At 47.4% G+C, this 13685-nt stretch overlaps 1 protein-coding gene across 1 annotated transcript in view; it reads left to right on the forward strand.

The window, feature by feature from the left end:
- The window catches only part of LOC145343969 (myosin-binding protein C, cardiac-type-like), a 65924-nt gene that overhangs the window by 40624 nt on the left and 11615 nt on the right, over positions 1 to 13685 (forward strand). Inside the window, exons 15-19 of the mRNA XM_080190553.1 lie at positions 3371 to 3530; positions 5860 to 5964; positions 7821 to 8009; positions 11568 to 11702; positions 13514 to 13681. Of these exons, the coding sequence (XP_080046679.1) occupies positions 3371 to 3530; positions 5860 to 5964; positions 7821 to 8009; positions 11568 to 11702; positions 13514 to 13681 (757 nt within the window). The remainder of the gene's footprint in view (positions 1 to 3370; positions 3531 to 5859; positions 5965 to 7820; positions 8010 to 11567; positions 11703 to 13513; positions 13682 to 13685) is intronic.

A 13685-nucleotide genomic window follows, 5' to 3' on the forward strand; every position in this document is an offset into this window, starting at 1 on the left:
TCCTCTACATGATGGCATTAAACTCGCTGACCTGTTTCTTTTGACAAAGTGTCAGAAGATCTGGAGAGAAATCCAGACTGTTTCTCGGGAGAGAAATCCAGACTGTTTCTCGGGAGAGAAATCAAGACTGTTCTCGGGAGAGAAACATGCTGGTTTTCAATTAGACCCTGACAGTTGCTATTTTTTGGCAAGATTCCATCCAAAGGTACATGGGAAAAGGATAGTTGGTGGTGTCCAGATTTTACAGTTGGTCCCTCAGCGCTAATCTGTGAAACAATGGTGATTCATATAGTACACAGTAATATACAATGTATAGTAGTCTGTACACAAATTGTGCATTAGTGCACATTTTACACACTATTGTTATGAACCCTACTGATATTCAATAAGCACATCCCAAATCCCAGAAGGAAAACTCAGAACTCTAATTTTTTTGATGATTTGGAACAAACGGAAGAAATGTGGTAAAACCTGGTGAGGAAAGGAACAAGTCCTGTTTTAAATATTCAAATAACAAAACATTTATTAAACTTGCATACACACAAGAAGAAAGGCAAGTGTAAAGAACAACATTCACAATTTCTACAACAATACATACCCAGACAGTATACTTAAATTACACCTTCCACAATCTAAATCTATCTACTTTCCTAAACCTCAAGAACACACCTTCCCCAAAATAACATCCCATAGGTTGAAAATAGTTACTACACACGACCTGTAGCCTTCTTTTGGGAACTTAAAGCTGCTAGACTGGGCCTGTAACAGGTGGTGAGAGAAACAACAAGAGGAAAAAACATACATTGCCTCGTTCTCACCAACCTGCCTGTCACAAATATCTCTGTCCATATATCATAGAACCCTACAGTGCAGAAAGAGGCCCTTCGGCCCATCGAGTCTGCACCGAACATAATCCCACCCAGACCCTACTGCCATATCATACCCGCTAATTCCTCTAACCTTCGCTATCCTGGACACTAAGGGGCAATTCCTTAGCATGGCCGATCAACCTAACCCGCACATCTTTGGACTGCGGGAGGAAACCAGAGTACCCGGAGGAAACCCACGCAGACACAAGGAGAATGTGCAAACTCCACACAGGCAGCAACCCGAGCCGAGAATCAAACCCAGGACCCTGGAGCTGTGAAGCGGCAGTGCTAACCACTGTGCCACCGTGCCGCCCTAAGTATAGTATCTGTTTACTATACTGTCCATGCCTGCATTGAGTAACCACTGCATAGTCCTTGTGGAGACTGAGTCCAGTCTTCATATTGAGGATACCCTCCATTGTGTTGTGTGGCATTTCCACTGTGCTCAATGGGATAGGATAACAATTCAAGAATGGGCATTTATGAAGTGCTGTGAACTATCAGCAGCAGCAGAACTGTACTCCAGTACAATCTGTAACCTCAATGGCCTGGCATATCCCCAGTCAGAAGTCTCACAACACCAGGTTAAAGTCCAGTATGTTCTTATGTTCTTAAATGCTTTCGGAATGCTGTTCCTTTGTCAGGTGAGTGGGGAGTTCGATCATAGAATCATAAAATCCTACAGTGCAGAAGGAAGCCATTTGACCCATCGAGTCTGCACTGACAACAATCCCACCAAGGCCTTATCCACACATATTAACCCTGCTAATCCTTCTAACCTATGCTTCCTGGGACACCAAGGGGCAATTTAGCATGGCCAATAAACCTAACCCCCACATCTTCGGACTGTGGGAGGGACCTGGAACATCCGGAGGAAGCCCATGCAGACACGGAGAGAACGTGCAAACTCCACACAGACGGTGAACCAAGCTGGGAATCGAACCCAGGTCTCTGGAGCTGTGAGGCAGCTGTGCTAACCACTGTGCCCCCATGCCACCCCCTTGTTTTGGGAAAGGTGTATTCTTGGAGTTTAGGGAGGTAGATTGATTTAGATTGTAGGGGGGTGTAATTTAAGTATATTGTCTGGGTAAGTATTATTGTAGTTAATTGTGAATGTTGTTGTTTACTCTTGCCTTTCTTGTGTGTATCATCACCAACAAGTCAGGGGATCAACCCTGGTTCAGTGAAGGGTGCCGGAGGGCATGCCAGGAGCAACATCAGGCAATCTGAAAAGTGAGTTATCAACCTGGTGAAACTACAACATAGGACTACTTGCGTGCCAAACAGCATACAAGGCAGGTAATAGACAGAGCTAAGCAAAAAATCTGTGTAACAGATAAAGCTGAAGCATTCACAGCAATCTACAGCCAGAAGTGCTCTGTGGATGATGCATCTTAGCCTCTACTGGAGGTCCCCAGCCTCAAAGATGTCAGTCTCAAGTCAATTCAATTCAATTCACTCTACATGATATCAAGAAATGGTTGGATGCTGCAAAGGACCCTGACAACATTCCAGCAATAATACTGATGACTTGTGCTCTAGAAGGTCCTATGCCCCTCGGCAAGCTCTTCCACTACAGCTACAACACTGGCATTTCTTTATATTGTATATTCGTTATGGGTGTCACTGGACAGTCATTTATTACCTATCCCTAATTGCCCATGAGACGGTGGTGATGAGCTGCTTTCTTGAACCGCTGTAGTCATGTGGTGTAAGTACACCTACAATGCTGTTCGGGAGGGAGTTCCAGGATTTTGTTCCAGTGACAATGAAGGAACAGTGATATATTTCTAAGTCAGGAAGGGGAGTGACTTGGAGGGGAATCTCCAAGTGGTTTCTGCTACTGTTGTCCTTCTAGACGGTTGTGAATTTGGAAGGTGTTGTCTAAGGAACCTTGGTGACTTCTTCAGTGCATCTTGTAGATCATACATACAACTGCCACTGTTCATCGGTGGTGGGGGGATTGAGTGTTTGTGGAAGGGATAGCAATCAAGTGGCTGCTTTGTCCTGGATGGTTGAGCTTCTTGTTGGAAATGCACTCACCAAGTTAAGTGGAAAGTTTTCCACCACACTCCTGCTGTCTCAGTGTAGCTGCTAGTCTAAGCTAATAGATCATAGAATCCTACCGTGCAGGAAAAGGCCCTTCGACCCATCGAGTCTACACCGACCACAATCCCACCCAGGCCCTATCCGCATATCCCTACATATTTTACCCACTAATCCCTCTAACCTACGCATCTCAGGACACTAAGGGGCAATTTTAGCATGGCCAATCAACCCAGCCCGCACATCTTTGGACTGTGGGAGGAAACCGGAGCACCCAGAGGAAACCCATGCAGACACGAGGTGAATATGCAAAGTCATCAGTGACCCAAGCCGGGAATCAAACCCAGGTTTCTGGAGCTGTGAATCAGCAGTGCTAACCACTGTGCTACCGTGCCCCACATTGTGCTACTGTGCCGCCCGCAAGGTGCTAACCTTGATTCTGTTACTGTGGACAGGTGATCACAGAGATGGATGGACGTGTACATGTGGAGAAGCATCCTGAGCATTGTGTCTTTATCATGGAGGGAGCAGAGAGATCTGATCAGGGCATCTACACTGTGCTGGTGGAAAACCCTGCAGGGGAAGATCGGGCTGATATCACTGTCAAAGTGGTTGGTAAGTACCAAGGTTCCAACCAGGCCCTGGAGATAATAAATTGCTGGAACAGAGCTTCCGCCTTCCATACACATTTATCAATTTAACTTCTTTAAACTGGTCCCAAAGCGAATCACACAAGAAGGTATTCAGTCAGGTGAGCTTAGTAGGTTTTAAAGAAGGAAAGTCAGCTAGAGCGGGGGAATGACATTAGGCAGCAGAAGGCTGCCAGAGCTGAAGTGATTGAAAGTGGGAACATGCATGGGGCCAGAATTGGAAGAGTGCAGATAGATTGATGGGATGTGCAGAGCTGGAGAGAATGACAGAGATAATTGGTAGTATGATGGTTAGGACTAAAATCATAGCAGAGGAATGAAGTGGAGTGAGAGCTGGAAGGAGGGATAGGATAGAAGGTAAGTGAGGAATGTGAAGAAAGCGAGAACAATGTAAAAAAAATGGAGAGGGAAAGTTGAGAGGGGAGGATGCAGTGTCTTGGTAATAAGTGAAGTAGATCATGATGTAACATTGACATCAGCAGTCATGTGCTAGAGACTTGAACATCAGATTGAGCAAGCTGCACTTGGGTGAAATGTATCTACTCTGAAATTCATCGTGAATATACTGTATGAATAGAGTGTGAATAAAGCAGCATGGAATAACTATTCAAGTCAGACTCCACTTTATCTACATCAGACCATACCATCAGTATATGGAACAGAACCTCATTACTGGGTGAACATGATTCAGTCATAGTCGTAAAGTCAAAGAGTACAGAAGAAGCCTTTTGGCCCATCAAGTCTGCACTGATAAAACTACACTTAATCCTACTTTCCAACATTTGGCCCATTGCCTTGAATGTTATGCCATTTCAAGTGCAAATCCACAGTTATGAAATGTTGTGAGATTTCCCATCTTTGCTACCCTCCCAGACAGTGCATTTCAGACTCCTACCACCCACTGGGTTGAAAAAGATCTTTCCTCAAATTCCCTCTAAACCTCCTGCCCCTTATCCTAAATCTATGCCCCCTCGTTATTGACCCTCCAACTAAGGGGAATAGCTGCTTCCTATTCACTCTGTCCATGCCCTCATAAAGTTCTACATCTCAATCATGTCTCCAACTTGCCAAGTTATCCTGGATCCCATGTGCGTTTATTGATCTCTCATGTGGAATCTTTAAAGGCTTTGCTGAAATCCAAATAAATTTCATCAACTGCACTGCTCTCTTCTACACACTTTGTCACCTCCTTAAAAAATTCAATTAAATTTGTTGGACATGACCTCTCTCTGACGAAGCCATGATCAAACCTTACCTCTCCAAGTAGAGATAGATTCTCTCCTTCAGAGTTTTCTCTAATAGTTTCCCTACCACTGATGTTCCACAGAGCAGGGGAATCCCTCAAATTGATCCTTATCAAGTTGTTCAAGTTAGTTAATTAGTTGTGAGCGTGGAGTAAAAGTCTGGGTCCCAAGTGTTCTGTGCTCTTGTCTATACACAATTGTAATGCATGCTTTGAATTCCCAACTTTCCTCTCATACTTGCTGCACAAGCAAGTTTCTCCCACAACACAAATGCCAGCTAGTACATCTGCTGAATGGGCCACTGTCCATTTACTCTGGAACAAGATTCTGTGTGTGCTCCTGGCCTTCCTGAAGGTTGGACAATTTAACACTGTGTGGCTCTGTTAGCAGAAGCACAGGGACTGCAGCGACTCACCATCACCTTCTCAACAGCAATTAGGGATAGGCTGACCTAGCCAGCAGCACCCACATCCTGTGGAAGAATAAAAATATTCTTATTTTATTGTATAAAATGTACAGATGCAAAACAAGTCAGGAAATAAAGTAGCTCTCTGTGGACGAGTTAATTTGAACCTTATTTTATTCCTGGTAAACTCTCTTTCAAAGCTGGAGTTTAGCTCATTATCAATAGGGACGGGCTAATATTTATATAATTCAAACTTTACACATTTCAAATTCTACACCTAGATCTTCTTTTGATCTTGATGTCAATGTCTTGTAGTATCCAAAAACACAGGAACCATGCGCAGTGTGCTATGGCCGTGATTTGTGGTTTAAACTAAACTCCAGGTCCTCCTCGGTGCTAGGACCTAAGTTAAGGTGATAATCCGCCTCCTCCAGCAATAGGACAACACATTACCCAAAACATTGTTGTCCCATTGTCAGACACAGTGATATCCTTTAGCAAAGGAACCAGCTCCAGTTCACTCTGATAGCTCTTGCAGGTAAATCTCCCCCCGTCCCCCTCCAAAAACACCACTTCACCCGTTTTGCTGTCTACCCTCCCCCACAGTCTAGACTGTGCGCTGACTCTGCGTGTTCTCTTCTTAGATGTCCCTGACCCTCCAGAGTCTCCAAGGATCCTGAAAGTTGGAGAAGATTGGTGTACAATCGAGTGGGACCCACCAGCCTTTGATGGAGGACAACCTGTGCTGGGTAAGAGGCTAGGATTCTCTGAGGCTTCCAGAGGGCACATGGTGAGGGCAAGTCCTGATTAAACCTATTCATCTCTTTTCCCTTTCACTTTCTCCCTCTCTGTCCCTCCCCCTCTATCTCTCCCTCTCTGTTTCCCTCTTTCCCTCTCTCTCACTCTCTCTCTGTCACTCTCTATCTCTCTCACCCTCGGTCTCTCTCACTCTCGGTCTCTCTACTTTTCTTTCCCTTTCTCTCTGTCTCTATCTCTCTGTCTCTGTCTCACTCTCTGACTCTCTCTCTCCCCGTCTCTCTCTCTCTCTCTCTCACTTTGTCTCTCTCTCTCCTTTTCGCTTTCTCTCTACCCGTCTCTATGTCTCTCTCCTTTTCTCTGTCTCTGTCTCTCTTACTGTTGCTCTCTCTGTCTCTCTGTCTGTCTGTCTCCCTCCCTCCCTCTGTCTTTCTCTCTCTGTCTCTCTCTTTCTTTGTCTCTAACTCTCTGTCTCTCTGTCGGTTTCTCTCTCTCTCTCTCTCCCTCCATCTCTATGTCTCTCTTTTCCTCTCCTCTCTCTCCCCCCCTCACCTCACTGTCTTTGTCTCTCTCACTCTGTCTCTCTCTGTCTGTCTTTCTCTGTCTCTGTCTGTTTCTCTCTCTCTCTGCCTCTCTCTCTGTCTCTGTCTCTCTCTCTCTCTCCCTCTCCCACTCTCTGTCTCTCTCTCTCTCTCTCTCTCCTTCTCTGTCTCTCTCTCTCTCCCTCTCTGTCTCTGTCTGTCTCCTTTTCGCTCTCTCTGTCCCTCTCTCCTTTTCTCTCTCTCTCTGTCCCTCACCCACTCTGTCTGTCTCTCTCTCTCCCTCCATGTCTCTCTCTCCCTCCATGTCTCTCTCTCCCTCCATGTCTCTCTCTCCCTCTCTGTCTCTCTTTCCCTCTCTGTCTCTCTCTCTCTCTGCTTTTCACACTCTCTCTACTGTCTCTCGCTCTCTCTCTCTCCTTTTCTCTCTCTCTCTCTCTCTGTATCTCTCTCTCACTCTGTCTCTCTCATATTTTGTCCCTCTCTCTCTCTCTCACTCACCCTCTCGCTCTGTCTCTCTTTCTCTCTCTCTGTCCCTGCCTCTCACTTTCTTTGTCTCTGTTTCTATCTCTCTCTCTGTCTGTCTCTCCCTGTCTCTCTCTCCCTGTCTCTCTTGCTCTGTCTCTCTTTCTCTCTCTGTCTTTCTCTGTCTCTGTCTCTCCCTTGTCTGCCTGTCTGTCTGTCTGTGTCTCTCTCTCTCACTGTTTTTCTTTCTATCTCTCGCTGTCACTCTATCTGCCTGTCTCTCTCTGTCTCTCTCTCTGTCTTTATCTCTCTCACTCTGTCTCTCACTCTTCTCTCTCTGCCTGTCTCTCTGTATCTCTCTCTCACACTGTCTCTCTCTCATTCTGTCCCTCTCTCTCTCTCTCATTCACCCTCTCTCGCTCTGTCTCTGCCTTTCACTTTCTTTGTCTCTGTGTCTGGCTTTGTCTCTCTCTCTCCCTGTCTCTCTCGCTTTGTCTCTCTTTCTCTCTCTGTCTTTCTCTGTCTCTGTCTCTCCCTTGTCTGTCTGTCTGTCTGTCTGTGTCTCTCTCTCTCACTGTTTTTCTTTCTATCTCTCGCTGTCACTCTATCTGCCTGTCTCTCCCTGTCTCTTTCTCTGTCTCTGTCTGTCTCTCTCTCTCTCTTTGCCTCTCTCTCTTTGTATCTCTGTCTCCCTCTTTCTCTCTCTCTCTCCTTTTCACTCTCTCTCTGTCCCTCTCACTCTGTCTCTCTCTCTCTCACTCTGTCCCTCTCTCTCTCTTGCTCTCTCTCTCTGTTTCGCTCTCTCTTATGCCCCGTCTCTCTCTCTCTCTCTCTCGGTTTCACAGGATATGTCCTGGAAAGGAAGAAGAAGCAGAGTTATCGTTGGATGAGGTTGAACTTTGATCTCTGGAAGGAGACTACCTATGAAGCTAAGCGAATGATTGAAGGTGTTGTCTATGAGATGAGAGTCTATGCTGTCAACTCCATTGGCATGTCTCGGCCCAGCCCGTCCTCCAAACCCTTTGTACCGATTGGTGAGTGGAAACTGGTCTCGGATTGGAGGAGGCTGGGAGAGATTTTTAGAATTCACTGGCAGGTTGTGGGTCTTACTGGCAGTGCTCAATGCCCATTCCTAACTGCCCTTGAAGTGAATGGCTCTTTTGGCCATTTCAGATCAACCACAATACCATGGGTCTGGAGTCACATGTAGGCCAGACCAAGTAAGGACATCAGACTTCCTTCTCTAAAGGAGATTAGTGAACCAGATGGGTTTTTCTGACAATTGACAGTGGGTTTCATGATCATTAATTTAATTCCAGAGGTTTATTATTTTCAGTCCGCTTGCGGCAGACTGAAAAGCTTGAGCATGTGGACATTAAGAAAGAGGATATGTTGGAGCTTTTGAAAAGCATCAAGTTAGATAAGTTGCCGGGACCGGATGGGATGTACCCCAGGTTACTGTGGGAGGTGAGGGAAGAGATTGCAGAGCCTCTGGCGATGACCTTTGCGTCATTGATGGAGACAGGAGAGGTTCCAGAGGATTGGAGGATTGCGGATGTGGTTCCTATATTCAAGAAAGGGAATAGGGATAGCCCGGGAAGTTACCGACCGGTGAGTCTGACCTCAGTGGTTGGTAAGTTAATGGAGAAGATCCTGAGAGACAGGATTTATGAACATTTAGAGAAGTATAGTATAATCAAAAGTTGTCAGCACAGCTTTGTCAAAGGCAGGTCGTGCCTTAGGAGCCTAGTTGAGTTTTTTGAAAATGTGATTAAATACATTGACGAAGGAAGAGCGGTAGATGTGGTTTATATGGACTTCAGCAAGGTATTCGATAAGGTCCCCCATGCAAGGCTTATTGAGAAAGTGAGGGGGCATGGGATCCAAGGGGACGTTGCCTCGTGGATCCAGAACTGGCTTGCCCACAGAAGGCAGAGAGTGGTTGTAGATGGGTCTTTTTCTGCATGGAGGTCGGTCACCAGTGGAGTGCCCCAGGGATCTGTTCTGGGACCCTTGCTGTTTGTGATTTTTATAAATGACCTGGATGAGGAAGTGGAAGGATGGGTTGGTAAGTTTGTCGATGACACAAAGGTTGGTGATGTTGTGGATAGTTTGGAGGGATGTCAGAAGTTGCAGCGTTACATAGATAGGATGCAAGACTGAGCAGAGAAATGGCAGATGGACTTCAACCCAGACAAGTGTGTGGTCGTTCATTTTGGCAGGTCAAATGGGATGAAGGAATACAATATTAAGGGTAAGAGTCTCGGCAGTGTGGAAGATCAGAAGGATCTTGAGGTCCGGGTTCATAGGACGCTCAAATCAGCTTCGCAAGTAGAGACTGTAGTTAAGAAGGCGTATGGTGTACTGGCCTTCATCAATCGAGGAATTGAGTTTAGGAGTCAGGAGATAATGCTGCAGCTACATAAGACCCTGGTCAGACCCCACTTGGAGTACTGGGCTCAGTTCTGGTCGCTTCATTACAGGAAGGATGTGGAAGCCATTGAAACAATGCAGAGGAGATTTACAGGGATGTTACCTGGATTGGGTGGCATGCCTTATGAGGATCGGTTGAGAGAGCTTGGTCTTTTCTCCTTGGAGACATGAAGGATGAGAGGTGACCTGATAGAAGTGTATAAGATGTTGAGAGGTATTGATCGGGTGGATTCTCAGAGGCTTTTTCCCAGGGTTGAAATGGCTGCCACAAGAGGACACAGGTTTAAGGTGCTGGGGAGTAGGTACAGATGAGATGTCAGGGGTAAGTTTTTCACTCAGAGGGTGGTGGGTGAGTGGAATCGGCTGCCGTGGGTGGTGGTGGAGGCAAATTCGTTAGGGTCTTTTAAGAGACTTCTGGATGAGTACATGGGATTTAATAGGATTGACGGTTATGGGTAAGCCTGGTAGGTAGAGATATGATCGGCGCAACTTGTGGGCTGAAGGTCCTGTTTGTGCTGTAGTTTTTCTATGTTCTAAATATCACCACCTGCCCTGATATGATTTGAACATTGGTCCCCAGAGCATTACCCTGGGTCTCTGGATTACTAATCCAGTTCAATACGATTGTGTCACTGCCTCCCCCTCGCAAGCGACAATCGCCAGAGAGTAGTGGGAATGGGTTGGAAAGCAGGGGAGGTGGTGGTGGTGGTGGGGGTGGGGGATGGGGGCGGAGGGGGGGATGTGGTGGGGTATGCAAGAAGAGTAGCAGAAACACCAGGGGGAAAGTGGAGGCATCTCAGAGAACCAATAACCTGATATCTGTACACTGATTGGTGTCTCTCAGTCCCCTCTCTCAGGGAGATTGTATCTCAGCCTCCTCTCTCTCTCAGGGTGATATCTGTACACTGATTGGCATCTCTCAGTCCCCTCTCTCTCACGGAGATATCTGTACACTGATTGGTGTCTCTCAGTCCCCTCTCTCAGGGAGATTGTATCTCAGTCTCCTCTCTCTCTCAGGGTGGTATCTGTACACTGATTGGTGTCTCTCAGTCCGCTGTCTCTCTCAGGAAGATATCTGTATACTGACTGGTGACTTTCATCCCCTCTCTCTCAGGGAGATATCTGTACACTGACTGGTGTTTCTCATTCCCCTCTCTCTCAGGGAGATATCTGTACGTTGACTGGTGTTTCTCAGTCCCCTCTCTCTCTGAGGGACATATCTGTATACTGACTGGTGTCTCTAGGTTCCCTCTCTCTCAGGGAGATATCTGTACATTGACTGGTGTTTCTCAGTCCCCTCTCTCCCTCAGGGAGACATCTGTACACTGACTGGTGTCTCTCATTCCTCTCTCTCACAAAGATATCTATACAGTCACTGGTGTCTCTCAGTCCTCTCTCTCTCAGGGAGATATCTGTTCACTCACTGGTGTCTCTCAGTCCCTCTTCTCTCTCTCAGGCAGATATCTGTACACTGACTGGTGCCTCTCAATCCCCTTTCTCTCTCATGGAGATATCAGTTCACTGACAAGTGTCTCTCAGTCCCCTCTCCCTCTCTCAGGGAGATATCTGTACACTGACTGGTGTCCCTCAGGCCCCTCTCTCAGGGAGGTATCTGTACCCTGACTGGTGTATCTCATTCCTCTCCCTCTCAGGGAGATATCTGTACATTGACTAGTGTATCTCAGTCCTCTCTCTCTTTCTCAGGGAGATATCTGTACCCTGACTGGTGTATCTCAGTCCCCTCTCTCTCTCAAAGTTGTGTCTGTACCCTGACTGGTGTATCTCAGTCCTTTCTCTCTCAGGGAGATATCTGTACACTGACTGGTGTCTCTAGGTTCCCTCTCTCTCAGGGAGATATCTGTACACTGACTGGTGTCTCTAGGTTCCCTGTCTCTCAGGGAGCTATCTGTACACTGACTGGTATCTCTCGGTCCCCTCTCTCTCTCAGGATAATATCTGTACACTGACTGGTGTCTCTAGGTTCCCTCTCTCTCAGGGAGATATCTATACACTGACTGGTGTCTCCCATTTCCCTCTCTCTCTCAGGGTAATATCTGTACACTGACTGGTGTCATTGGTTGTGAGAATTCTCTGCAAAAGTGTGAATTTTCTGTTCAATGAGCTGAAATGTCTGATCTCTCTCCGTTTTGTTATTCCAGCGCCCACCAGTGAACCCAGCAATCTGAGCGTGGAGGATGTAAGTGACACAACAGCTTGTCTAAAGTGGCGTGCTCCCGAGAGGGTGGGAGCTGCTGGATTGGATGGCTACTTGGTGGAGTATTGTAAGGAAGGATGTAAGTATCTGCACACTCACTGTGTGTTGTACTGGGCTGTGTATACACTGCTCTGTATTAAATAGGAGTATTACACAGGGCTGTGTATACACTGCTCAGTATTAATTGGGAGAATTGTACAGGGCTGTGTATACACTGCTCACTGCCTCACAGCACCAGGGACTCGGGTTCAATTCCAGCCTTGGGTCATTGACTGTGTGGAGTTTGCACATTGCCCCGATGTGGAGGCGTTGGAGAGGGTGCAGAGGAGGTTTACTAGGATGGTGCCTGGTATGGTGGGGAGGTCCTATGAGGAGAGACTGAGGGATTTAGGGTTGTTTTCGTTGGAAAGAAGGCGGCTAAGAGGGGATCTTATTGAAACATATAAGATGATTAGAGGTTTAGATAGGGTGGATAGTGATAGCCTTTTTCCTCGGATGGAGAAAGCTAGCACGAGGGGGCATGGCTTTAAATTAAGGGGGGGTAGCTACAGGACGGATGTCAGGGGTAGGTTCTTTACCCAGCGGGTGGTGAAGGATTGGAATGCCCTGCCTGCTGCAGTTGTAAATGCGTCTAGTTTGGGGGCGTTTAAGAGATCTCTGAATAGGTTTATGGACGAAAAGGGATTGGTATAGGCTAGTGGGTCATTGTTTTTGTAACTGGTCGGCGCAACATCGTGGGCCGAAGGGCCTGTTCTGCGCTGTAATGTTCTATGTTCTATGTTCTATGTTCTATGTCTCCAAGGGTTTCCTCTAGGTACTCCAGCTTTCTCCCACTATTCAAATGTGTGTGTGTTAGGTTGTTTGGCCATGATCAATTGCCCCTTAATTTCAGGGGGATTGGGAGGGTAAATATTTGGGGATAAGACAGAACCTGGGTGAGATCGTTGCTCATGCAGGTTTGATGGGCTGAATGGCCTCTTTCTGCTCTGTAGATTCTATGATTCTATGATTAGATGGAAGTATTGTACAGGCTGTATACACACTGCTCACTACTAACTGTGAGCATTGTATGGGGCTGTGTGCAGATTGCTCACTATTAGCTGTGAGTGTTGTCCAGGGCTGTGTACACACTGCTCATTAACAGTTGTGCACACACAGGGCTCTGTACACACTGCTCTTGGGATAACGCTGTGATCTCTCCTTTATTCCCTTTTTCCTCCTTTCTGTCTCCTATTTTTCTTATCTCTTTTCCCGCTCTCTCTCTCTCCATTCCCTCTCTCTCCATTCCCTCCTGCCTTCCTTTCCTCTTTTCTCCATTGCCTTTCCCATTACCCTCTCTCTGCCTCTGTTCCCACCCTCTCCCCCATTCCCATGCTCTCTCCTCCATTCCCGCGCTCCCTCCCCCGTTCCCTTACACTCTTCCCTTTCCCATGCTCTCTCCCCTGTTACTGCATTCTCTGACTCTCATTCCCACACTCTCCTTCGTTACTGCATTCTACCCCCCACCCTGTTCCCGTGCGCTCTCTCCCCCGTTCCCGTGCGCTCTCTCCCCCGTTCCCGTGCGCTCTCTCCCCCGTTCCCGTGCGCTCTCTCCCCCCCATTCCCGTGCGCTCTCTCCCCCCCCGTTCCCGTGCGCTCTCTCCCCCGTTCCCGTGCGCTCTCTGCCGCGTTCCCGTGCACTCTCCCCGTTCCTACACTTTCTCCCCCGTTCCCGCACTCTCTCACCCATTCTTGTGCTCTCTCCCGGTTCCCACACTCTCTCCCCTATTCCCGTGCTCTCTGCCCTGTTCCCGTACTCTGTCCCTGTTCCCGTACTCTGTCCCTGTTCCCGCGCTCTCTCCCCCGTTCCCACGCTCTGTCCACTCTGGTTCACTTGCTTCCCTTTCCTAGCTGATGAGTGGCTACCTGCTCAGCAAGGATTGAGTGATCGCACCTCGCTCCTGATCCGTGACCTTCCGACTGGAGAGAAGCTGTATTTCCGGGTCCGAGCAGTGAATATTGCGGGACCGAGTGCTGCAGCCACATTGGGCCAACCCGTCACCATCCGAGAGGTTGTCCGTGA

The sequence above is a fragment of the Carcharhinus amblyrhynchos genome, chromosome 6 (genome assembly GCF_965287045.1).
Source record: "Carcharhinus amblyrhynchos chromosome 6, sCarAmb.v2.hapA, whole genome shotgun sequence".
In the NCBI taxonomy this organism is placed as follows: domain Eukaryota; kingdom Metazoa; phylum Chordata; class Chondrichthyes; order Carcharhiniformes; family Carcharhinidae; genus Carcharhinus; species Carcharhinus amblyrhynchos.